We start from the raw sequence: 27640 nt of genomic DNA on the forward strand, positions 1-27640 counted from the left end.
ACATTGATGTCTCATTTTAGAGCAGTCAATGCAATTTATGAAAGAAGTAAATCTGTAAGTGGGGGTGAGTGTGGGAAAAAATTCAGATGTAGTCCCCTTTGTAATCGCTGGCATTTTTCAGAAGTAACTGTAAGTTAATTACATATGTTTTTTACAGTAACTGTAACTAATTACAATTACATTTATTTTGTAATTAAATTACGTAATTCCGTTACATGCAACTAGTTACTCCCCAGCACTGTGCGTTAAGGGGAGTTGCAAGACCTAAAGCTCTACTGGGGGCACAGGCCCCCATTACTCGTACATGTATGTTGCATTTAATGTCTTTATTTTGTGATTATCAACATAAATTATAACTCGAATTTGAGATTTTACTGGGGCACAGCATATTTTTACATGTGCCCCAGTAAAAAGGGTCTAGCAACAACCCAACACTGGTGTTGTGTATTCTGAATTGTGTAGTGGTTAAAATACATGTAGCACCAGTGCAACCATTTCACGTCATCAAAATAACGGCGCCCCCCCCAGTCCAAAATATGCACAAAACGATGTGTATTTTAAAATAACTTAAACCTTTCATGGGTTTTCTACTACATATTTAAGTAAGAGATGTCATTTACTATATTAAGCCATATGTGTCACAATAACTAGGGTTCTCTTTAAAGGTTTCTAAACAGAAACCATTAATTAGGTGGACGTTTCTTATACAGCACATGCACATGTCATCCTAATTTACGTCAAATAACGAAATAAACGAACTGACTGAGCCTATAATTAAATAAATGTGAATAGCAACCGAATAATCAACCCTATTACGTGGTCACAGAAAGGAAAGCTAAGATGCTTGACATTTGCTCAGAGTTTCCATGAGGTTATACAGCTCATGTGAGACTACGACATTTAACCTGCCTGCTACCTGTCATTTACTTTCATACCTAGCTATCTCTCTAAGAAACATGAGGTCATCACGCAGTACGGGATTACATTGCTGCTCGGTGCGCACCGCACACACGCACACACTATATATCAACACAATACAGATACGCTCCACCTCCATTGACCTTAGGCGACAAGGCAGCAGACCTCCCTCACACAATACCTGCTGAGCCACACAGTCAGTGCTATATTTTTCATACGCTTATCTCACTCTAAACAGAGCAGGATTCTGTAATATTTGTAACCTGTAATATTTTGCGAACAAATAGCCGGTGTATAAATATAGCAGAGACGTTGTATACTTGGTCCAACTCTTTTCCCTCCAGGATCCCGATTCTCAGATCACTCGGGAACGACTAAGCGGTAAGTGGCACAGACTGTATAGAATAGAGACTGACTTACAGTCTGAAAACAAATGCGACTTGTCCGCGTCGATAAATGTTTGTGGTCGCGATTTTGCCTGATAGAAACGAAGAAGTAAGCTAAGGTATTTTACAGCATAGCTGTGACTGTGGTAAATAAAGTGGGTGTTTTAAAAATGCTCTTCACCGTAAGGCTACACTAGTTGGCCATGTCTGTTAGAGCAGGATCAGGTGCCTTTGTTTCCCACGCTGCAGTGTCACAGTGATGGTGCAAGTCAAAGTTTCCTTTTAATGCACAACGATAAAGCATGTGGTAATTAAATGTAGGCTAATGCTGAAAATGTACTATAGTTATAAAAGGAAAATGTGTGAACAATTACAAAACATGTTTTTTACTATATTATTAAAGGCCGTTTTGTTGTCTTTCTGTATGAGGATGTTTTGCCTTATTAAAAATATTTTAGTATATAGTATTTATATTTATAGGCTATAGATTTAGCACTTTAGAACTTAACCTGAACTTCAAATGTCAGCTGTGTTTATTATAATCTGTGAACAAAAATTATTATTGTAAATTTGATATTCTTAAAATGATTACTGCAAACTTCTCTTTTTTAATCACACTATCCTATTTTCTTTTAGGTTGATCTATTATAGCCAACTCTTAAATTGTGACTTTGTATCATAAACAATTAATTATCAAAAACTAGATTTGTGTAGAAATATCAGCATTAAATTCCCTTTCTAATAAACACCTTGTAGATTCATGACCTTCAGCTGATAAATTAGCTGTAAAACTATTGACGATGTTACTTTTTTAATGTAACCGATGGCACAATCATTTTAGTAACACCAAGGCGTTAGTTTCTAATATAATGTGTATATATTTAAATTAAATATGCTTTTAAAAATAACTTTTTAAACGGAAAAGCCACAATTTTATTTTAATGACACATAAACATACATGATATAAAAATGCATAAGTATACACTACCAGTTAAAGGTTTTTGAACAGTAAGCTTTTTAAAGTCTCTTCTGCTCACCAAGGCTGTGTTTATTTGATCCAAAGTACAGCAAAAACAGTAGAATTTTGAAATATTTTTTACTATTTAAAATAATTGATTTCTATTTTAATATATTTTAAAATGTAACTTATTCCAGTGATTTCAAAGCTGAATTTTTAGCATCATTACTCCAGTCACATGAACCTTCAGTCACCTTCAGAAATCATTCTAATACTCTAATTTGCTATTCAGAAACATTTATTATTATTATGTTGAAAACAGATGAGTAGAATTTTTTTTCAGGTTTCTTTGATGAATAGAAAGTTCAGACAACAACAACATCTGAAATAGAAATCTTTTGCAGCATTTTAAATGTCTTTATCATCACTTTTGATCAGTTTAAAGCATCCTTGCTGAATAAAAGTATTAATTTGTATAATGTTTTCAATATGCAATATGATGTGTGCAAAATGGACTACAATATGAACTTGAATGTCAAACTACAAACTGCCTATTGAGAATGTGGTAAAAAAATAATCCTCTTGAATTGTTGAAAATTGCATAACATTCATAGGGGCTTTCAATGTCTAGGTGCTTAACGTCATAAGTATTGGTAAATGCAGATTAACCCATTTAATCCCATTTGTGAACAAAATTTATGTTGGAGTTTGAAGAGTCTGAAAAGAGTTGTGTTATACACAGTTATCAACTATTGATGAAAGTGCAGGTTTTCTGTAATGTACAGTGGAAGTCAAAAGTTTACATACACCTTGCAGAATCTACAAAATGTTAAATATTTGAACAAAATAAGAGTAAACATACAAAATGCATGTTATTTTTTATTTAGTACTGACCTGAATAAGATATTTCCCATTAAAGACGTTTACATATAGTCCACAAGAGAAAATAATAGTTGACTTTGTAAAAAATGACCTTGTTCAAAAGTTTACATACACTTGATTCTTAATACTGTGTTGAATGATCCACAGCTGTGTTTTTTTGTTTGTTTGTTTGTTTGTTTGTTTGTTTAGTGATAGTTATTAATCCCTTGTTTGAACAGTTAAACTGGACAAACAGGGACTCATTAACAGCTATCACTAAACAAAACAAAAAAAAACAGCTGTGGATCTTTCAGGTAATAACACAGTATTAAGAATCAAGTGTATGTAAACTTTTGGATAGGGTCATTTTTATGAATTCAACTATTTTTTCTTGTGGACTATGGAAATATCTTATGCAGGCTTACAAAATTTTGTCACTTTATTGTTACCTTATTGAGTAACTTTATTTAGATAAACCATGCAGATTGTTCCATTGGGCTCTCTAAAGAGACAAACACGTGTTACACTTGGCTTAGGAAATTCTGTGATTAAATGGGTTTAAAATAGACATACTGTACTAGGCTAGTTCTACAGAAGTTGAAAAGGGCATAGTGGGTGGCTTTTCTAATCCTTTCTTGCTTTTCAGAAGCTCCAGAGACATGGATTTTGGGATTGGACACATTTTTGTGGGAATGACTCGAGCCAAACTTGCATCTGATTCTTAATCAGTCTTCTGTTGTTGGATATAATGCCGGATTACTCAAGATGACGGAGTTGAATTATGCTTTCATAAGCCAAAACGGCAAGGAAGTGGATAAAACTTTGGACTGGAGTTATTTAGACTGGCATGAACAGAAAACGGTCAAAGGGACGGATGCACAGACCCAAACCCAATGCGTACAAAGCGAGGACAAGGACACACAGACGACTAGTCCTTTCATAATGCGAATAGATTTAGGAAGGACACCTTCCAGACTGAGGTTTGGTTCTCTTACTGAGTCCGACGGCATGCCTGCACACTTGTTTCAGTTTGATAGACAAGCCCCGGCCCGCATCTCCACGTCCCCTACTCTGAGGAGGATGAGGAGCACGAGAATCTCCTACCGAGATCTAAACAAGTCGGACGGTCCTTTAGAAGAGGAGACTCCCACTTCAACGAGTCCCCTTTCTCCAGTATTCCGACAGAAATCTCCACTGGTGGTTCAGTCGGATGGAGAGAGCAGGAACTTTGAATCTTCAGTGATTCATGGGACAATTAGAACACACAGATCAAAGACTCTTGACAATGGCGTCATTTGCAAAAGACCCACGATTCAAGAGTCTCGTGATTCAAAAGAGCCAGCTTCTGATGATAACAAGAGCACAACTGATGACAATGACCAGGTATACAGTTCAAGATGTCTTTAAAAATGTTTTTTAATACAAATGTGTTTTCTCATATAGTTAATGCATTCCTAATTCTAAAAATATATGAAGAGTAATTATGATATATGACTGAAACAATTTATTACGCAGCTCTCTGGAATACTTGATTCTAATTGGTTAAATGCTATAATTAGCGAGCTGATATTTTATAATATTTCATGCTGCCCATGGCAAAGCAACTGACACCATCATCATTATTATGGTAATATCATATTATTATTATTGTTTTTTTAGCAGAAGGCTTAAGATAAAATACAGGTTAAAAAAAAATTCAAATTAATATATTTAAACTCAAATAATATATTTAATTTCCACTTGTCAAGTCATTTCAATTTTTTTTTAAATATTATTATTTAAATTATTTTTCTTTTGTTTTAGTTATAGTTTAGATTTAGGTTTAGTAGTTTTACTGCTTCCATTTAAAGTTATAAGTTAGCTGCCAAGACAACATTTCTAATTTTTGTTTAGTTTAAAGTTGAAAAACAATATTTTATTTTATTTTGCTGCTAAAACACCTTTTTTTGTTTTACGTTTTAAAGTAATTTTTTTTAAATTTAATTTAATTTAGTTTATTTTAATTAAAAAAAAATATTTAGCTGCCAAGACAACATTTCTAATTTTTGTTTAGTTTGAACTTTTTCATGCAATATTTTTTAATTTATTTCATTTAGCAACCAAGACAACATTTCTCATTTTTGTTCAGTTTAAGTTTTTTATGCAGTGTTTTATTTAAATGTATTTTATTTTTTAATTGTATTTTATTTAGCTGCCAAGACATTTCAAATTTTTGTTTAAAGCTTTTCATACTTTAATTATTATTTTATTTTTTTTATTTTACTTTATTTAGCTGCCAAGACAACATTTCAAATTTTTGTTTAAAGCTTTTCATACTTTAATTATTATTTTATTTTTTTATTTTATTTTATTTAGCTGCCAAGACAACATTTCAAATTTTTGTTTAAAGTTTTTAATGCATTATTTATTATTTTATTCTATTCTATTTTATTTAGCTACAAAGACACCATTTAAATTTTTTTGTTTAGTTTAAGTTTTTTCATGCAATATTTTATGTTATGTTATTTTGTTTAGCTGCCAAGACAACATTTCAATTTTTGTGTAGTTTAAGTTTTTTATGCAATATTTAATTTTATTTAATTTAGCTGCCAAGACAACATTAAAAAAAATTAATTTATGTTTTTAAAGCAATATTTTATTTTATTATATTTTATTTTATTTAGCTGCCAAGACAACATTTTAAATTTTGTTTAGTTTAAGTTAATTTAATCTAATTTAGCTTATAATTTTTGTTTAGTTTACGTTTTCAATGCAATATTAAAAACGTATGTAATCTGCGTATATAAAAAACAAATATAAAAGTATAAAATATATAATCTGCAGACTTTATTTGATCCTTTTCCAAAGGATAACAATCAATTTCCTCTGTTATGATATGATAATACAATCTTTTTTCATGTGGCCTGTAAATCAAATGGCAAGAGTCTTCCTATTCTCATCAAAGAAAGCCAGTCTCATTCTTCTTCGACCTCCCGAGGTAGTAGTTCACAATAAAAGCTTTTGACAGCAACTGAATCAGTAGCTTCATGCACTGACAGCTTCGAGCAAACCCTCTGATGAGACTCCTTTCACCACAATAACGCAATCACCAAATAATGAAAGGGTCAGGGAGGGATCAAAAGTATAAAAGAGAAGGCCCATTCTCTCCTTTCACACATTCATCCAAGCCTTTCCACAATAGAGTGAGATATCAGTAGATGTGAGCACTTTAGGAGTCTTGTACTGATGAAATTGATATCACACAGCTGATGACGAGTGTTTTTCCTCACGTTTGCGCTCTTCTTTTAATTACAGGTCAGGGATCCCTGTCACAAAAGGTATGTGAGCTGTCTCTATCTAATGTTTTGCATAAACCGTCCCCACCCGAGTCATATTTGCATGTGAGCTGTAAATCTGCCCTCAGTGTCTTAGTCACTTTGTTCTGTGTCAGAGCAGCATTTCCTTGTCCACTAAAACTATCCGTCCTATGCTTGTTGCTCAACATCTCTAATTTATAGTGTTGATTCATTAATCCAGGAATTTGTTTGTGTGGAAACACACTGTTTGTGGTAATGAGGCCATAGCAGGACACTTTTTCAGTAGAGCGCCACCATGCTGACGCAGGGGGAGCTGGGGTAGAGGGAGGCTCATTGTTCATTGTATTGCTGCTTTGTTAGCTGCGCATGAACTTTTAAAGAGAGAGCTATTAGAGTCCCATCGTTCAGCCCAGACAAACTCTCATTAGTGCTGCTTTTCCCCCCGTCGGGCCCACTGTGCTTGGACCATGCTTGTCTTTTCAGCGGTGGATAATTAGGCAGCTATTGTGGCCTTAATTACAGTATGGCACCGTCTGATTGCAGTGCTCATCCCTGGATGCCGATTGGACGGGACAGTTATTCATTATTCTATGGAGGTGCGAGGACAAAGCTCCCTTCTTTGTGGCTGTGCCCTGCATAGAGGGCTGCTTCATTCTAGGACTGCATTGTGGATGAGCCTCTAGATAACAAGCCATTAGCAGTGACCTGTTTTTAATGTCGGTAAAAAGGGAGATGCGCTGAGTGACTTTTACTTGTTAGGGTTTTAAAGCCTCATGTACTGGCATCTGTGTTTTTGTTTAAACTTGCAATGAAGTTTAGAGAAGTGTAAATGGCGAACTCATGAGGCCGTTTATTAGCCTCTGTATCTCTGAAAAGGTCCAAAAGGATGCGAATGATAAAGTAAAAGCTTAATAAGGAAGTTTTGATGGGTTCATTGTGCCATGTGTCGTGGGAATGGGTGTTCACTTTATAATGTTGAGGAATTCATATCTCATAGAAACTGTATATGACTCAAGTGTTTATTGGTATATGATCGCATATTCACGGTGATGAACGTGGAAAGATTGATAATAGTATCTGTAGTTGTTATTGTATTTAGTTCTTCAGGTATTTCAGCTTTTTCTGACTCATTCAATCCATCAATTCATTAGTGATGCACTAAAAAAACAATAATTATGTGCTTAATCAATACATTCTTTATGAATTGCTTTATTGACGTTTTTCTGCAGTTGAAACACTGCAATTACTTGAGACATTATTTATTTCAATAATTGTTGTACTGTATCTTTCCACATAAATTGGTGTTCAAAAGTTTTGGATCAGTAAGATTTTATGTTTTTTTTATATTTTTTTATGTTTGTTATGCTCATCATTAAAGCTGCATTTATTTGATTAAAAATCCAGATAAAAATGTAATATTATGAAATATTATTTCAATGTAAAATAGCTGTTTTCTATGTGAATATATTTTAAAATGCAATTTAATTCTGTGATGCAAAGTTGAATTTTCAGCATCATTACTCCAGTCTTCAATGTCATATGATCATTCAGAAATCATTCTAATATGCTGTATTATTATTAAAGTTGAAAACAGTTGTTGGAACCTGTGATACTTTTTTTCGAGGATTCTTTTAATAAATAAAACATTAAAAAGAATGTTAAAAAGAAATCTTTTCTAACAATATAAACTACCATTTAAAAGTTTGTGTTCAGTAAATTTTTATTCTTTCTTTTTTTTTTAAAGAACTTAATACTTTAATTCATCAAGGATGTGATAAATTGATAAAAAAGTGATAGCAAAGACTTATTGTTAGAAAAGATTTCTATAATGAATGAATGTTTTTTTTTTTTTTTTTTTTTTTTTACTTTTCATTCATTACAGAATCCTATAAAAAATAATCACAGGTTTTAAAAAATATATTAAGCAGCACACCTGTTTCCAACATTGATTATAATAGTAATAAACCAGCATATTAGAATGATTTCTGAAGGATCATGTGACACTGAAGACTGGAGAAATGGCTGATGAAAATTCAGCTTTGAATCACAGGAATAAATTATATTTTAAAATATATGAAAAAAGAAAACCATTATTTTAAACTGTAATAAGGTTTCACAATATTACTGTTTTTTAATATATTTTTAAACAAGTAAAACGCAGCCTTGATGAGCATAATAAAAATTCTTTGAAAACATTAAAAATCTTATTGATCCCAAACTTTTAAACTGACAGTGTACATTCTAATGTTAATTTGTGTTAATTTTGTGCTATAACTAGTAGTAAAGAGAAAGAGATCATCAGTTCATATGTGCTTCGCGGTGCTGCTCGAACTGATACGGCCACAGCGATCCGTCACGCCACATTAAAGAGCGGTAAAGTTAAATGTACTGTTTGAATTTCATGACAAAATTGACCAAATTTAAAGCTGATTCATCTATCTATAACAGGATTTCTCTGTCTGTTGGTATCGGTGGCCTTGTGGGCAGTACGTCGACATATAGCCGTTGCATCTCAAGCGTCCCAAGTTCGAATCCCGACTCATTAACTTTTCCTGATCCCGCCCCCTTTCTCTCTGTATCCGCTTCCTGTCTACCAACTGTCCTATCAAAATCAAGGCCAAAAGTAAAGTATTTATCTGTCCTATGCTGTATGTTATATGACTTTTCAGATAAAGATTTGTCAAGCCAACAGTTAAAGTTTGTCTTGATCAACTTTCATTTTTTATTTGTAGCAAAACAGATTTGTATTCATTACATAGATGGAATTCACGAATAACTCTTACTTCCAAACTCTTACTTCCATTGCTCCCCCATACCTGCATCTGAAGTAAGTAAGCCCCTCTAAAATGTTTATTGACACACACAGTATATGGTGGCACATCATTGAGTTTTATTTAGTACAGCTGGATTGGCACAAACCTGAGAGTGACTCAAACAAAAACCAGACTGTCCAGTTGTCTATGAAAACAGGCATAGCTTTGCCGAAAAGCCCTTAGGATTTTATGTAACAGGGGAACTGAAGCAGAGCAGAACAGGACACAAAATCACTATACGGAACTATAATCTTGTTTAATCTAATGTATTGCTGATAAGCCATAATGACTAGGAACTGCACAAGAGCATGAGAACAATATGTGGGCTTTTCTATATTGTTTGCAAAGTGAGCTCATTAATATAATCTTGACATTTACATGTTTGTATTTTACTGCCATTTTCGATTATTTCAATTTCTCTTTAGTTTTTGTTAGTTTTAGTGTAGTTTTACATTTTATATGTATCTTGGTTTTGACTTCATTATCCATTTTTGGAATTATTTACAAACCTTTTAACCTTTACTGTTGAGCATATTTGACAAAATCTGTTGTAATACATGTATATTTATTTTATTCACACAACAGTTCCTTCTGGTCCTCGATTCTGAGTGGCTGATAGGAGTGCGATATTAGAGCGATATCAGAACTCCAACAGCTGTTTCACAGTTTGTGATCGTATCACTCCGCTTGCTGTACATCTTACAGCGAGTGTCATGACGGACACCCAAATCCAGTATCATTTTATAAATATTACTGTTTTGGTGTCACGGAATGTAGTTTTAAGAGGTTTTCCGGTAAGAATGTACTTGATTATAGTTCAAATATGCAATTTGTTAGCAACGTTTTCTGACATGAGAGCTCCTCACCTCGGCCAGATCTTCTGGAATTTACTTCTGACTCTGAGCAGCGCTGTCTTCAGAAATCACCCTTAACAGATATTAACGTTATAATAAAGATGACGCTTTCCTCAGCAAACATTCAAACTAAACGTGAATATGAGACTGATTTGAAGAATAAATGCTGTATCAGATGCAGGTAATCACGATTGTTCAGTCCATCTCTCTCTAATACTACTCTTAATACAGTGAGATTCTATTGCAGTAAGACAATAAGCTTTCAATGAAGCAACTCAAAGTTGGTTCGTTACAAGTTCTAAAGTGATGTTTTGGAACTAGTAACGGCGGCTTGGGCTCAACTGTTCAACTGTCAACTTTAGATTTGAATCTGTGGCAGAAGGAAGTAGTTCTGCACAAAAGAGGGCTTTTAAAGACACTCTGTTGTTATTTTATGTATTTACACACTTGTCATTAAACTGTTGTATAAATGCAATATTACACTTGTAGACGTGAGATAAGGCTGTATATCGGCAAGCTGTGATTACCTATGGCTGAATCACAGCAGTGCCGATATACAGCCATTTCTCACGTCTACTCGTGTAATATTGCTCATATATATATATATATATATATATATATATATATATATATATATATATATATACACACACACACACACACACACAAATATCAAATATAAAAAAAACTATAATTTGTATTTATTTAATTCATTATTTCTTTCTCTTATCTTATCTCTTATATTCTCTTAAGCTTTTCATTGATGTATGGTTTGTTAGGATTTGACAATATTTGGCAGAGATACATCCATTTTAAAATCTGGAATCTGAGTGTCAAAAAAATTCAAATATTGAGAATATCACCTTTAAAGTTATTCAAATGAAGTTTATAGCAATGCATATTACTAATCAAAAATTAAGTTTTGATATTTACAGTAAGAAATTTACAAAATATCTTAATGGAACATGATATTTATTTAATATCCTAATGATGTATGGCATAAAATAATAATTGATCATTTAGACACATACAATGTATTTGTTGGCTATTGCTACAAATATACCTGTGCCTATGTAAAACATATCTGGACGAAACGAAAAACAGCAGACGGGCTGAATGAGAACGCAAATTCACTCACTGACAGCAGGTGGCGCTTATGGAACAGCAGCGATACAGGGAACCTTGGCTGTAAACAAAGCAGTGCTGCTCTTTTACGTACTACATTAATATGCATTATATGGAGATAAGAAATACATTCATATCAGCCCTTCACCGTCAGTTCAGTGTTTAGAATTTTCGTGAATCTTGATCTGCCACCTACAGTATTTTCTCCTCTTTACGTTTGTCTTCAGTGTCTCTGGCTTCTGTTAATGCACGTTTACTAGGGATGCTCATTTCGGTTAATCTTGCTGACCAACAACCGCTGCTCGTTATTCGAACATTAACCGTTAACTGATACAATTTGAATAATAAATTAGTTAAATAAAGTAAAAATAGAATGCACGAGTATCTGTGATGGTACATAAAAAAAATACAAGCAAATGTTTTATTTTAACGTGCAAACAGCAGCATACAGAGCAACAACAAAAACTGTATTCACATATACTCAAATTATCACGCATCAGCAGCGCTTCTGAGAACAGAGAAAATCATAATAAAAAAAAAAATATATATATAAATAGGCCTACACTTAATATGTATAAATTAATTAACTATATAATTAAGATGACAAAACTAAAACACACTGAATTCTTTTATGCGCTTTGAAAAACGGTGTGCGTGTACAGCTGATACAAGGTATGGTTTTGTTTATAATCATTGAAAACCAGTTCTGGCCACCTAATACTAACAAGGCATGTTAGAAATGGGAACATGGAATTCTTTGATTTCCTGCTAAAGCAAATCTGCCTTGAATTTTCAAGTTTAGCATGGCTTGGCAGTGCATAAAGAGATTACAACAGCACATTGGCCAGGGTTTATCAAACCTTCTCTGATTAATTCAGTGAAAGAATTGTTTTATTCAAGGCCTAGAGAGTTATTGTGCTGTGGTGGACTGGAGTAAAGGTGGAAATAATTTGGCAAGAGCTTGTGGCGAACTTGTAGAAAGTGTCGTTACACAAATATGAAGCAAATAAATCTGAAATGCGATGCTCTGTGGTTAACCAACATTATTTCAGTGAGCATCCATCATGCATAACTTTGAAAGGCTGGCTGCCTCAGGGGCCGGAATGTTCTCTGAAATCACCTGCTCTCTTCTGGCTTTTTCTCAGGCTGCAGGAGAGGAGGCGGAGCTCTGTGGTCGTGAGTCTTCCTGGATTGGATGTTTCCCCCGGAGATTTGTTTGTGTCCAATGGCGCTGCTGATATTTTAAATAAATCAGCCTATTCTGGTTAGTCATGCCTCAATGTCAATCAATGGGTTTGCTAACATATACTACTGCATACTCATAGACATAATGAAACAACATAAGTTTTATTGCACTTTCTTACAGACACTAAGAAAACAAAGTGGCCCTTCTCAAGGCGTAACACAGTAAGTGCAAATATTCCCATATTTTAACGTTTCAATGCCATCATGCAGATATCTGTTCCGTGACGTTTTGATCTGGTGCCAGTTCTGTGGTTGTTGCCATCTGCAGATACTCTGTTGTCATTTTTCAGATGCTTCGGATGATATCCAGCACATAGTGTTCACTGACCCACTTTGAGCAAAATCAGATTTGAATGCACGCACACCCCCTTCCCCCAATCAATTCCATTATCAGTAAACAACAACAAAACGGGCACGTCTAACAGAGCTCAAACATGTCGTGCTATGCAATCTGCTCCACAGTTTGTGCTCAAACACAAAGAGACCTGTTGAGGGCAGGGCGTTGTGATGTTAAATAAATGTGAGTGGTGTTTTCTAGCAGACAAAAGGGAAGACTCACAGCGCAGCTGACATTGACAAGTGTCTGGCTGGCATTGAGATCCAGGAATGGCGAGACACAGAGTTTCAGAAATATAAGGTACGAGTTCATAACTGATGGCTAACTGCTGTCAGTTAGTTTTAAATGCACGATGTCACATTAAAAGTCCTATTTTTGTTGATATTATTAAAGCAAGACACCCCAAGTTAACTATTCCGTAACTGATTAAAAAATAAAAAAAGGTTATTGCGACTTTTTTTCTCACAATTGACAGTTGAGTTTATATCACACAATTTTTTGCAATTCTGGATTTTTTCTCACAGTTCAGACTTTTTTTCCTCTCAACTGTTTGTTTCACGCAATTCTGACTTTTTTCTCACAGTTCTGACTTTTCATCTCACCAATTCTGACATTATAACTCGCAATTGTGAGTTTATATCATGCAATTCTGACTTTATAACTCAGGATTACAAGTTTATATCACACAATTTTTAAATTTTTTATCTGCGAATTTATATCATGCAATTGTAACTTTATATCTCGCAATTTTGCAACTTACCTAACAATTCTGACTTTTTTTTCAGCATTGCATGATACAAACTCACATTTGTATCAGATGATACAAAAAAGTCAGAATTGCAAGTTTGTATCACGTAATTCTGAGAAAAGTCAGAACAGCTATTCTGATTTGAGTTTATATCATGCAATTTTGTCTTTTTTCCCACAATTCTGACCTTATAGCTCACAATTGTCAGTTTATATTACGCAATTCTGACTTTTTTTGCAATTGCAGCTTTTTAATCTCACAATTTTTTACTTGCAATTGCAAGTTTATGTCAAGCAATTCTCACTTTTTTTCTTGCAAGTTTGTATCACGTAATTTCAAATTTTAATTTTAAATTCAGAACTGCTATTTTGAATTTTAAACACGCAATTGCGAGTTTATATCATGCAATTCTGACTTTTTTCTTGCAATTGCGACTTTTTATCTCACAATTCTGAAGTTATAACTGACAATTATGAGTTTACATCATACAATTCTGACTTTTTTATTGCAATTGTTAGTTTATATTACGCAATTTAGACTTTTTATTTCACAATTCTGACTTTTTTCCTTACAATTGTGAGTTTGTCATGCAATTCAAAAAAATTTTCCTCGCAAGTTTGTATCATGTAATTCTGAGATTTTTTTTTATTTAGTGGGGGAAAACAAGTGCAACAAAGTATACACTTAAAAGTGTATTTTATGTTTCCACTAGTCTGAAACAAAATCTCTGTTTTTGCCTGTTATGTCATGCCTAAGGGAATCAATTTTCTCTTTTGTTTTTCAGGATATGTCTTTGGAGGATTTTTTGAGTAGTCGCTCTGAACTGGGAGCAGCAGAGAATCCAAAAGCCTACCATAAACAGGAAGCCATTTGGGAGCTTTTCACCAGTGAATGTGTCTACTTCCTTGATCAGCTCATGGTTTTAAAAGAGGTGCAAACACAATGCCTTCAGAATTATGGAATCCTCTGGTGAAAGAGACAAACATGTCAATAAAAGAGTTTTAGCTACCGTATATCACTTACTTACAGTGTCTGAAATTTACTAGCGAACTATTAGCTAGTACAAAAGTTCTGGGACCAACAGACCATTTAATCACTTTGTAAGAATAGTGCTTACATGTGTTTGCTTTTGTTCTGCCCTTAGGTGTTTTTGACCACACTATCAGACCTGCAGATGAGAGAGTGTCTTCACGACATTGACTCCTGGGGCCTCTTCGCAAATCTCAATGAGCTCTGTTTGGTAAGACTTCAATGGAAATTAACTTCTTGTTTAAACTCATTTCTGTCCGTGTTTGGATGATAATACAAAACGTTGTTCTCAGTTTGTTTCTTACTGTCTTGCAGGTTAGCTTTGGCTTTCTTACTAGTCTCTTGCGTGTCATTAAGGAGATGTGGACCAATCCAGACAGCTATAGTACTCAGTCTCTTCTAGAACTCCTACGAAAGGTAAAACACCATATGTTGACATTTTTAAATATATGCTATGTGTCAGATGTTTCAAATGTTTTAAAAAGTATTTTTAGCTTACCAAGGCAGCATTCGATATAGAAAAATACAGTCAAACAGTACTAATTTATTCCTTTGATTTCAAAGCTGAATTGTCAGCAGCTATTACTCCAGTTTTCAGTGTCACATGATCCTTCAGATATCGTTTTAACATACTGATCCAGTCCTATCAATATTGAAACTCATACAATGTAAAAAGAAATGCTCATAGAAATGGAAAGTCACGGTCAGTGACTTTTAAACATAATGTATAACTGCCCAAACGCACACGAGATCTGACCTCTGTGCTGACAGAATGTATTATACAGGCATTTAGCAAATGATTGTTCTAGAAAAACTGAACAGCATTAAACATTTGTTCCTTATTTTGCTGAAAGATAACATTTTCTCTATTCTCCATTGTTCTCGTCTGATCCTTTTTCCGTATTGACTGTTGACTTTGCAGGCGTTTGGTGAGAGCATTTGCCATTGTCTACAGAAATACTGCCTGAATTACAGTACGGCCATTCTTTATCTGGACAGCCTGAAGCTCAGAGAGGACTTTGGCTCTTTCGTGAAGGTAACTGTGGCAAGCGTGATTTGACATGGTAAATCAGGGCTTGGTCTCAATGCTGACAAGATCTAGGGAACAGGGCAAACATTACCATGCGAAGTTCACGCCACTGTTGGGCGGTTGTCAGGGACCGTTGTTTTACACGCAGGAACACCGTGACCAGCTCACTGGAGTGTTGACTCAGCTACTTTCCCTTTCTTACATTATAAGCTCTCGCCGAGTATTGTTCCCTGTTCTATTCTTAAGCTGTCTCCACATCAATTTTGCCCTGTCACTTTTAGCTATTGATTTGGTTTGTCAGTTGACTGTCTTCTGATTTTGGCTTGAATACAACCTTAACATAAAGTAACCCCTCCCATCCTTTACTCTTTTTCTCATCCAGTGGTGTGAACGAAATGAGCAGTGCCGCAGGCTGCATTTGAAGGATCTGCTGGTGGCTCCTCTGCAGAGATTTACACGCTACCCTCTGCTGTTAAAGAATATAGGGAAGAAGAGTTGCTCTGAGGCTGAGGAGAACACCATACAGAGCATTGTGGAGATTGTTGACAGAGCCATCTGTAAGTATGTGGCATTACTTTGTGACAGATGAAAGTACAGGTGCAATAATATAAAAATTCTAGCCAATGCCGATAAGCAGAAAATTCATTTTCTGTTAAATTATAGCTGATAACTTTGGAAGCTAGTTTCCACTACAGGATGTACAAAATTAAAAATAACTTTGAATAACTGAATTGCATGATATCAACTCGCAACTCTGAATAAAAAAAGTCACACTTGTGAGATAAAATTACCTTATTTTATTTTGTTGCAGATATAAGCTTCCACAGATAACTGATAAATAGAATGTTACAATTATTTGCCATTGTTTTCTAAATAAATGTAAAAAAAAAAAATCTATCTTTTTAAATGCTACAAGTGAATTTAGACATTGAGAAATTAAACGTATGGTCGGAAAATTATTGAAGCCTTTTTCTGCTACTTAATAAAAAATTTAAAAAAAGGTAATTGCGACTTTTAATCTCAGAATTCTGACTTTTTCCTCGCGCGATTGCGAGTTTACATATCGCAGTTTAGAATTTTTCTCAGAACTGGATGATACAAGCTCACAATTCGGATTTTTTTTTCTCCGAATTGTGAGACTAGCAATTCTGAGAAATAGAATCATAATTGTGTGATATAAACACAAGTCAGAATTGCAAGTCTTGATAAAATAAACTCAATAAAATACAAATTTGAGAACATAGCGGTCTTTTTTCTCCCTCAAAATTTTACTTCATACAGAATTGCGAGAAAAAAATTTCAGAATTGCGAAATATAAACTCACATTTGTGGAAAAAAAGGGTCACCCCTCAAAAAGACTTTATAACTTGCAATTGAATTTATATCCTACAATTCTGAGAAAAAAATCTGAATTGCGATATACATTTGCACTTGTGAAAAAAGTCAGACTTGCAGGTTTTTTTATCTCGCAATTCTGTCTTTCTTACTTGCAACTCTGAGTTTATGTCACGCAATTCTGAATTTACGATTGTAAATTTATATCACATACACTCATAATTCTGAGAAATAAACTCGCAATTCTGAGAAATTAACTTAATAAAAAAACGTAATAAAATAAAATTCTGAGAACATATCATTTCTCCCCCTCAAAATTGGTCCTTATTACTCGAAATACTCGAGTTTATATCTCACAATTCTGGGAAAAAAGTCAGAATTGTGAAACATAAACTCGCATTCACGAAAAATGTCACAATTGCACATTTTTATTTCACAGTTCTGACTTTATAACTCGCAATTGTGAGTTTATATCAAGCAATTCTGACTTATTTCACATAAACTCACAATTCTGACAAAAAAAACTTGCAATTCTGAAAAATAAACTCAATAAAATAAAAATCTGGGAGCATATCAGTCTTTTTTCCCCCTTTAAAATTGGACTTTAAAACATAAGTTTATCTATCACAATTCTAAGAAAAAAGTCAAAATTGCCAGAGAAAAAAAATCTGAATTGCAAGATATAAACTTGCATTTGTAAAAAAGATAAAAACTCACAATTCTGACTTGATAACTTGTAATTGCGAGTTTTTATCTCACAATTCTGAGAAAAATGTCAGAATGAATAGAAAAAAAGTCAGAATTGTGAAACAAACTGTCAGAATTGCAAGTTTTTATTTAACAATTCTGACTTTATAACTCACAATTGTGAGTTTATTTCAATAGTAATAAACTCACAATTCTGAGAAATAAACTCAACAAAATTAAATTCTGAGAACATATCATTTTCCCCTTTAAAACTGGACTTTATATCTCACAATTCTGACTTCATAACTTGCAATTGTGAGTTTATATCAAGCAATTCTGACTGCTTGATAATCTCTCAATATTGACTATAACCAACTTGTATCAGCTTTGATTTTTAGCAATAGTTGGAAAAGTTGGTTTTCACTTTCTACAGCTGTTGTGACTTATAAGCTTAGTTTCTCAGATGAGGACACTCGTTTGGGTAAAACACTCATGTCAAACCAGGTGACAGGTGACTTTTCCTGTTCTCTGACTGCCTTCATAGGAAAGCTGTTTGCGAGGCGTGTAGCGACAGCCGCTGTGAGAAACAATATGCAACGACTCTGTGAAAGACAGCTATTTTTGCCTCAGAGATGTGAACCAAAACAGCTGAAAGTACGGCATGTTTTTAGTAGGTCATGAAAACATGATGTTTTTTTTTTGCATGTCGTGTAAAAGCCCAGTAATCTTTTTATGAAGCATTACGCAACCCGTCATAAACCCATTATGTCTTTATCAAGCAGCCTCTTTTGATAAGGAAAAAAGTTTAATACACGTCTATGTTGTTTCATACATTCCCATTAGCCCTGTCATTTGTTAAAATATTTTTGTTTACGATAAACATTTAATTAAAAGTTGTTTTAAATTATATTTATTCAATTATACTGTAGTTTAATTTACTAAGACTGTAAAGGTAATGATGGCTATGTATATTTTAGTAGTGATACAAGATTTTGCCGATAACGCAAACAAAATATCTTCCTATTTTTAGTAATATTAAAAGGCAGGACATTAGGGCTGCAACTAACGACTATTTTAATAGTCGACTAGTCACCGACTATTGAAACGATTAGTCGACTAATCGGATAATTATTCAATTTTTCTCAAATTTAGCATGAGATTGCTTTAATTATGTGGAAAATTATAGTAAACACAAGAAAGAAGGGGGTACTTCAATGAAAAATGCATATTTTGCTGCTGATAGGCCAATTCATACTAAAAGTAAATAAAAATGCCCTGTCTAAAACCAATTAGGCACAGTGCTCGGTCAGTACAGACATAAATGCATAAATTAAGAAACTCTATAATTTTTTTAATGGACAAGCACATTTGTTTTATAAGAAAAAATAAATTAAAATCAAGTAAACATTTTCTTCCTGTAAACCATCAGCAGCAATAAAACAGTAAACAAAAATGTATATCCAAAACAAAACGTATTGGCTTTCAAGTTATTTAAATCTTACCGAGGCCAGCCAAACTCCGTTTCATTCAACTGTCCGACGTGCTTTCTCTTTAAATGATCGTGCATCACAGAGGTGCTGCCGTGATGCGCAAGGACTGCTTTACAAACCATGCAGGTAATATTTTTAATTCGCTGTAGCAGGCTAAAATGCTCCCAAACTTTACGCCTGTTTCATACATAATCAGTCTGCAGTGCGTCTACAGTCCGTGTGCGTTACGTATGCGGTGCAGAAGCAGCACAGACTCGTTTTGCTTTCACACAGAACGCGTTTGCAGTCCGTACATTGTGAACGTTCTAATCCGTTAACATGGGTGTGGAAAAAAAAACGCACTGCAGACGGAGTATATGTGAAACGGGCGTGTTTTGGTACGCGCAGCTGCTGCGTTGGACGCCGCCATTTCTGTATGTTATCGCTCAGCATAGAAGCTGCGTATGTGCGACTCTCGGCAGAAAGATGCCTCACTCGGTTGTCTGGCGACAACATCGACAATGAAATTCATTGTCGACTATTTCTATTATCGATTTTTGTCGACAACGTCGACGAATCGTTGCAGCCCTACAGGACATTTTATTTCACAACAAATATTCCAGCAACTCACCCTTTGCAATGGTAATGGCATTTTTTCTGTTCTTAACTTTAAACAAAAAATACAGTGAAAATGGCTGTAATGAATTTAATAGTATTATCTACAACGCTCGAGGTGATAGTAATGATCGCACATGCTGTCCTGCCTTGACTTGTTGACCTGCTCCGGGGCTGATTTAAAGCTAGACGGGCTTGAAATGATTAATAGGCTAATCTTCAATACAAAAGCTGTTTCTTTTTTTAATTCAAAACATTCCAGGATGGCAGCAGCTCATTCAACACACTTTATGACACAGTTCCCATAACCAATATAAGGGTGTGTGGACAACTTTTCTTGATGACTTTCATGGAATTAAAACAAGTCTAAGAAGAGTCGTCAGATGGGTGTGGGGTTCAAACAACACGATTGTGTCACTGTTGATGAAAGAGCTTGTACTTGGAACGCACTAGGAAGAATCTAGAATTAAAATACAGTCGATTGTCTTCAACTGAACGACCAAAAACAGGATCTGTGGTTTTACAAAAGCAGTAATGTTTGTTTGGGGAGGTGTGGGTGAACGCGCTAACCTTTTCGTAGCCAACCGTCTTTGTGTAGGCTGATGATAGAATAGAGTTCCCACCCAAATCTCTCTCTATGTGTTTTTACAGATGATCTTGAAGGAAAAGTGAAGTGGTTGGACAACTACCAGAAGGTGAAGCAGCTGAGGGAATCTCTGGTGTGGCTTCCTGTGTGGGAGCGAGACAAGAAGGCAAATGTTCCTGAGGTCTATGTCAAAATCTGTATCTTTAAGCATGTTATATTTAACAACGTGTACATTTTAGTTCTGTATTTATAGAGATTTCAAAGCTGTGCGTTTTTGATCCCTCACAGAATCTGAAGCACTTGCTGAAAGCTGTAACTCTGGAGAACCTAGTGTCTCATCGTAGTCTTCTGCATGATGGGAAACTCATTCTCATAGGTTAGATGGATGAAACATTTTTTCTTTTATGCTTTTAGGATGGTCATGTTGTGCATGCTTACATTGTCTTCTTTTGCACACAGAAAATGCAAAGATGCATGAGGTCTATTTATTTCTCTTTGATGAATTCCTTCTAATCACGAAGATCAAGCGAAGCAAAAAGGTACGGGTATTGATCATTTAGTATCTGTATAAAGATTCAAGGAGAGTGACTATTGTTTGGTGTTATTATTGTAAAAGGCTTAGCAGCCCTGGTTCTGTTGACATAAACCAAAGCATGGGTGACGCGTCAAGAGCGTGTGACTGTGATGTGAAAATAGATTTGGGAGTGATTATTGATTCAAGCCATTACTCCCTTTTACACGCAAAGGTTGAATAGAGATCAGATGATAGTACTGTACTGACTACTGTAAATGGAGTTTAGAAGTTAAATATATTTATACAAATATATTTTCACTTAGATGCTGTTAAATTTACAATAGGTTTGCAAGATAAAAATGCTAAAAAGTAAACATGAAGTACGAAAAAGACTTTTAAATACAGTAGTATTCTAGAGTTTGGGGTCAGAAAGATTTTTTTAAAACAATAAATTGATCTAAAATGCTATTAACAACTTTTAGATAAAAAAGTTCAAAAGTTTTTGAACGGTAAGATTTTTAATGTTTTTGAAGAAGTTATTTGATCGAAGTACAGCAAAAACAGTAAAATTTAGAAATTTTTTTACTATTTAAAATAACTGTTTTCTATTTAAATATTTATAAAAATGTAATTTATTCCTGTGATTTCAAAGCTGAATTTTTAGCATCATTACTCCAGTCACATGATCCTTCAGAAATCATTCTAATATTCTGATTTGCTGCTCTAAAAAAAATTATTATTATTATTATTATGTTGAAAACAGCGAAGTAGATTTTTTTCAGTTTCCTTTGATGAATAGAAAGTTCAGAAGAACAGCATTTATCTGAGATATAAATCTTTTGTAACAATAAATACTATGCCATTCAAAAGCTTGGAGTCAGTATAATTTTTTTGGAAGGAAATTAATACTTTTATTTACCAAGGACGCTTTAAATTGATCAAAAGTGATGATAAAGCAGTGTTGTTTTTGACAACCATCTTAGATTTAGTCTTAGTCTTAGTCTTTTGGACTAAAATGCTTATTAGTTTTAGTCAAATTTTAGTCACTTCTATATGTGATAGTTTTAGTCCAGTTTTAGTCGACGAAATGTCAAAAAGGTTTTAGTCTAGTTTTAGTCAAAAAAAGGGGGAAAAGTCTTTTAACAAATTAATGTAGGTCAGTAAGTATTTTGCTGTTTGGTAGTGTCACTTATAAGTTGTGAAAATAGCAGATCTATAGTTCAACACAATGTGAGCTTCCGGATCGACTATTTTCACCAATAATTACAAAAATGAAGGAATGGTTTTAGACATAAAAGACATATATTTGAAATACACCCATAGGTCCTCTCACCGTTTGCGACCACCCTGTGTGCAAACTGCCGCCATCATGGTTAATCGTCTGTCTGTCTGAGTGACAACAATGTGACGTGTTGAGTGTAACCAAACAAGGATAGAATGCTATGCACTAGTATGGCAAAGATTTAATGCTAAAACGGCTTGCCATAGCGGCAGATACTTTTAAGGTTTTAATCGGCATGCACAATAAGCAGAAATGTCATGCATTTTAAACGTCTGACGGACCACCCACTAACATTTTCGTCTATTCTCGTCAACGAAAACTCACACACGTCTCGTCATGTTTTAGTCATCAACGAGCCATTTTTATCTCGTTATCGTCATGAAAAAAAGTGGTGAAAAAGTGACGAAAACAACACTGTGATAAAGGCATTTATAATGTTATGAAAGATTTCGATTTTCTCTGGAAACCTGGAAAAATTCTACTCCGCTGTTTGTAACAATTATAATATATGTTCAATCAGAATATTAGAATGATTTCTGAAGGATCATGTCACTGGAGTAATGATGCTAAATATTCAGCGTTGAAATCACAGGAACAAATAACATTTTAACATATATTTAAATAGAAAAGAGTTATTTTAATAGTAAAAATATTCCGAAATGTTAGTGTTTTTGCTGTCCTTTTGGATCAAATAAATGTAGGCATGGTGAGCAGAAGAGACATTACAAATCCTACCGTTTAAACACTTTTTACTTATAGTGTATATAAATGTAAATGTATATAAATGTATTCGAATACAAGCAGTTCTTTTAAACTTTCTATTCAGAAAAGGTATCCTGGAATAATGGCCTCTACAAAAATATTAAGCAACATAACTGTTTACAACATTTATAATAGTAATAAATGTTTATTGAGCACAAAATCAGCATTGTTGAATGCTTTCTGAAGGATCATGTGACACTGAAGACTGGAGTAATGGCTGCTGAAATTTGAAAATTCAGCTTTTCTATCAAAGGAAAAATTACATTTTAAAATATATTAAAATAGAAAACAGTTATTTTAAATTGTATATATATATATATATATATATATATATATATATATTTTTTTTTTTTTTTTTTTTTTTGCAGTCTACATAATTGTAAGAGACTTCTTTTAAAACAGTAACAAATTTTACAACCTTAAAACTTTTAAATGGTGCACAGTTATTAAAAAATGTCTTATAATGATAAAAAAATAGTAAAATATAAACTAAAGTGTTGTAACTTTTCTCATTTATTTGATTTTATATATATATATATATATATATATATATATATATATAGCTTAATTTTATATTTAAATAATGTAACATCAAGGTCTGGTGTGGAAGGACCACTTTTCACAATATGAATGAATGAATGAATGAATGAATGATGCATTTGTATAGCGCTTTCATTGTGTATTTCCATACACCCAAAGCGCTTTACAATCATATGGAGGATCTCTCCTCAACCACCACCAGTGTGCAGCATCCACTTGGATGATGCGTCGGCAGCCACAGTACAACGGCGCCGGTGCGCTCACCACACACCAGCTACAGGTGGAGAGGAGAGAGTGATATAGCCAATTTTAATGGAAGGGGATTATTAGGAGGCCATGATTGACTAGGGCCAGTGGAGGGAATTTGGCCAGGACACCGGGGTTACACCCCTACTCTTTACGAGAAGTGTCATGGGATTTTTTGTGACCACAGAGAGTCAGGACCTCGGTTTAACGTCTCATCCAAAGGACGGTGCTTTTTTACGGTATAGTGTCCCCATCACTATACTGGGGCATTAGGACCCACATAGACCACAGGGTGAGCACCCCCTGCTGGCCTCACTAACACCTCTTCCAACAGCAACCTAGTTTTCCCAGGAGGTCTCCCATCCAGGTACTGACCAGGCTCAGCCCTGCTTAGCTTCAGTGAACAACCGATCTTGGGCTGCAGGGTGATATGGCTGTGGTATAACAGCTGTGGCTGTGACAATACAATCAATTTCTAGAAAATATGAATGAAAAAGTAGATGGATACGAGTCTAATCCCATCCTATATTTATACTTGGAAATATAGCACAATACAGATGTAAAATAAGTTTCCAAAGTTGCTTATATGTGACCCTGGACCACAAAATTCATAAGGGTAAATTTTTTTCAATTGAGATTTATACGTCATCTGAAAGCTGAATAAATAAGGTTTGTTTGAAAAGGACAATATTTGGCTGAAATACAACTATTCGCAAATCTAGAAGCTGAGAGTGCAAAAAAAAATAAAAAATATTGAGAAAATCGCCTTTAAAGTTGTCCAAATGAAATTTTTAGCAATGCATATTACTAATCAAAAAGTTACGTTTTGATATATTTATGGTAGGAAATTTACAAAATATCTTCATGGAACATGATCTTTACTTAATATCTTAATGATTTTTGGCATTAAAGAAAATTTGATCATTTTAACCCAAAACAGTGTATTATTGGCTATTGCTACAAATATACCCATGCAGGGTCACATATGTAAAATAAGGTTTACTTTACACATAAGTTAGGCCAAACTTTTAAACAACTAATATAACAGGCTTGCATTTTTGTATTGCAGAAGTCTAGCTTTATAGAGTCAAACGCTCTCCGTCCGGCTGTGGGCCAAGAGCTTGGGCTCTTATTACAGGAGGGCTGTAGTTTCATTGTCTTGGACCAGCCCATCTCTCTAGACCGCCTGCAGCTAAAAAACATAGACCAGCTCAACGCCACAGGTGCTGACAGCACGCACAGACATACCATAACGCACTCTTTGGATTAAGATCATGTTGCAGTTGTTATGTAATTATTTACTAACCCAGACATTTCCATTGAGGATGGATCAGCTCATGTGTGATCAGCACTGATAATGACTGTAGATACAAACACTCTTCTTCTATGTTCTCACTCTTTGTCTTTGAACATTTCAGCATCTGGTCTGCACAATTCTTTCATAATAATGCACCAGAATCGTTATCAGCAATGCATCGGAGTCTTCATTCTGCAAGCCCATACTGAATCCATGAAGGTGAATATTTGAGCCTCAAAGACCCCATCTGATACCTAGAATTCACAGACGTAACCAGTGCTGACATGTCAAACATCATCAGGTTTTTTGGCATTATATTACATTGTATGTTCTTAGCAGATGCGTTCTCCTTCTATTCATTTTGGGGAAAGAAATTATGGTTTACACCAAAAATATTAAGCAGCATTGCCTTTTTCAACAGTTATCATAATAAGAATTTTCTTGAGTAGCATTCAGCATGTTAGAATGATCTCTGAAGGATCACATGACAGTCAAGACTAGAGTGATGATGCTGAAAATTCAGCTTTGCATCACAAGAATAAATTAAAATGTAAAATATATTAAAACAGAAAACTGTTCTTTTAAATTGCAATAATACTTCACAATATTTCTGTATTTTTGATTAAATAAATGCAGACTTTTTGTACATTTAATCTGTATGTTGTGTGTGTTTCAGAAAACGTGGGTGTCGGAGATTGAGGATGCCATCGATTCACTGCTGAAGCAGGACTGTCAGCAGCCGCGGGTCAACAACTCTTTTCTGGAGTCTTCACAGATCTAATTTATACAGAGACTTTCTAGCGAACTTCCCCGGAGTGCCAGTGAACCACTGCAGTGCACAATGGCATCTTGTGGAGTTTGAAGGAAGTTTACCCAAAAATGAAAATTCTGTCATCATTTACTCACCTGACTGGCTTTTACGAGAATGTCTGAGCTGTTCTTTTGCATACAGCACAACGAGACTGGAGCTGTCAAGCTCCATGAAAGTATTGAAGTCTTCTATATGACACACCTTGTGCAAAACATCTTTTGATGTCCTAGAATGAATATCATGGGGTTAGAAACGACATATTTTTTGTATGACTGTTGTAAAAGTGGTAACGCCAAGCAGTTTAAAAGTTCCACAAATGCTTTTTAGTTCCTTTTTATTCATTTTTGGAGAACAGAATGTTGCACGCTCCTAACATAAATACTGTAAAGATGCTTGAATTTGTGTGTGTCACAGAGTGACATTGTGTATTATGGGGGAAGTTAAACGCTTACTTAGATAAAGAACCTACTGTATGTGTTGTAATACAGTGTGTAGGTTAGCAAAATTAAATTAAAATTTTCTTTAAAACAATATTATGCACTATTTTGTGAATAATTTACTTTTTTGACCAGGAAAAATAAAAAAATAAGTTGCTTTTATACATCACGAACAAAGTATTTTATTTTAGAGGGGTCAACCATTTATAATGTTAGAGATTTTTTACCTCAAAAACATTATAATTTAGAAGTAATAGGCTATTTTCTGTCCTGTTTTCACCCCCTCATCGGAACGCTCTGTTTGATTAAGTGTGGCAGATTGTAGACTTGGAAGTAAATGTCCACTGCTATGATTGGGTAACAGTTCTGTATGTTTGACAGCCTACATCCTTCATAGAGTGTTTTCACGACACAACGCTTCATCAATCGGACATATTGGTGGCACGGACCGTAAACAATGCTGCTGAACCGAGCGAAACCGGCATATTTTGCTAATTATTGCTGCTGAAAATGGTCAATCATTGTCATGTTTTGTTTCTTACTAATCAGTCATACCAGGAAAAACATTTGGAGTTTTACAGACTGCCAAAAGTTAGAAAAATTCAAGCAGAAGATTGCAAAATACTGTCTGAGGAACAAAAGGTGTTTGTGGTTGGCCAAACTGAACTACGATTTCCAGGGCAACAATCTTGACAACATTTGTGTGTGTTCTCATCATTTCCAGTCAGGTAGGTTAAATATTAGGCTAATATCTTAATACTGCTTGTATGTATCTTTACCGTCTATTAACTTTAGTTTGTCAAAATATTGCACCCTTTTCTGCTTACTAAGTCCTTCTCTATATGATTTAGCAGATTACACACGTTTCCATGCTTTAGACAGCATAAATTAGCAAAACAATTTATTCAGTAGTACATTAACCTTGTTGTTTAACCTGTTGTTTACATCCAAACATCGCCAATATGGCCGCGATTCCGGGCAACTGACCAAATCGCTAAAATAAACGCTGCTGTAATTTACGGTAGATTAATAATTTTCGACCACATAATAAAAACAGATACTTACACGTGTGTGGTGTGACATTCCTGTCAGATCCAATGTAGTCGGCACAATATCGTCTAGTTTTAATCTTTCTGAAAATCCCGCGACGAATTGTGCCTAGTTTGTAAACGAATCTGAGGCTAAATGAAGTAAACAAGGACCAAGTTCGTATTGATGCGGTCCGTAACTTCATTAAAAATAAAGTTAATCCACTCTTTACTAATGTTGGGAGCAGAAGGAAGACATTGTAAAGACTTGTTGGTTCTTCACAATTTTGCACAGCAGAGCCAAGTTATGTATTGCTTGTCTTCGGAGCCATCTAGTATATCAATATCGTTGTATCTGTTTATACCTGCGATGGCGGGGCTAACAGGCGTTTTTTTAACAATAAAATCGACAAAAGCACACAACAAAATGT

At 34.4% G+C, this 27640-nt stretch overlaps 1 protein-coding gene across 1 annotated transcript; it reads left to right on the forward strand.

The window, feature by feature from the left end:
* The first annotated feature begins 1081 nt into the window (after positions 1 to 1081).
* Positions 1082 to 26275, forward strand: plekhg7 (pleckstrin homology domain containing, family G (with RhoGef domain) member 7). The gene is made up of 17 exons (XM_073850627.1): positions 1082 to 1299; positions 3770 to 4506; positions 6418 to 6440; positions 12357 to 12475; positions 12578 to 12618; positions 12995 to 13093; positions 14326 to 14472; positions 14686 to 14781; positions 14886 to 14987; positions 15493 to 15606; positions 15983 to 16157; positions 20358 to 20473; positions 20581 to 20668; positions 20752 to 20831; positions 24706 to 24859; positions 25055 to 25152; positions 25610 to 26275. The coding sequence occupies exons 2-17, from the start codon at positions 3889 to 3891 to the stop codon at positions 25712 to 25714; spliced, it is 2175 nt and encodes a 724-aa protein (XP_073706728.1). The 5' UTR covers positions 1082 to 1299; positions 3770 to 3888; the 3' UTR covers positions 25715 to 26275.
* Positions 26276 to 27640: the final 1365 nt, after the last annotated feature.

Source organism: Garra rufa, chromosome 11 (genome assembly GCF_049309525.1).
Source record: "Garra rufa chromosome 11, GarRuf1.0, whole genome shotgun sequence".
In the NCBI taxonomy this organism is placed as follows: domain Eukaryota; kingdom Metazoa; phylum Chordata; class Actinopteri; order Cypriniformes; family Cyprinidae; genus Garra; species Garra rufa.

What these genes read in the sequence shown, in the direction of transcription:
- plekhg7 (XM_073850627.1), top strand. Translation starts at nt 3,889, where the DNA reads ATGACGGAGTTGAATTATGCTTTCATAAGCCAAAACGGCAAGGAAGTG. An exon ending in CAACTGATGACAATGACCAG is followed by an intron (nt 4,507 to 6,417) that starts GTATACAGTTCA and finishes TTTTAATTACAG; the next exon opens with GTCAGGGATCCCTGTCACAA. An exon ending in TTCTAGAACTCCTACGAAAG is followed by an intron (nt 14,988 to 15,492) that starts GTAAAACACCAT and finishes TTGACTTTGCAG; the next exon opens with GCGTTTGGTGAGAGCATTTG.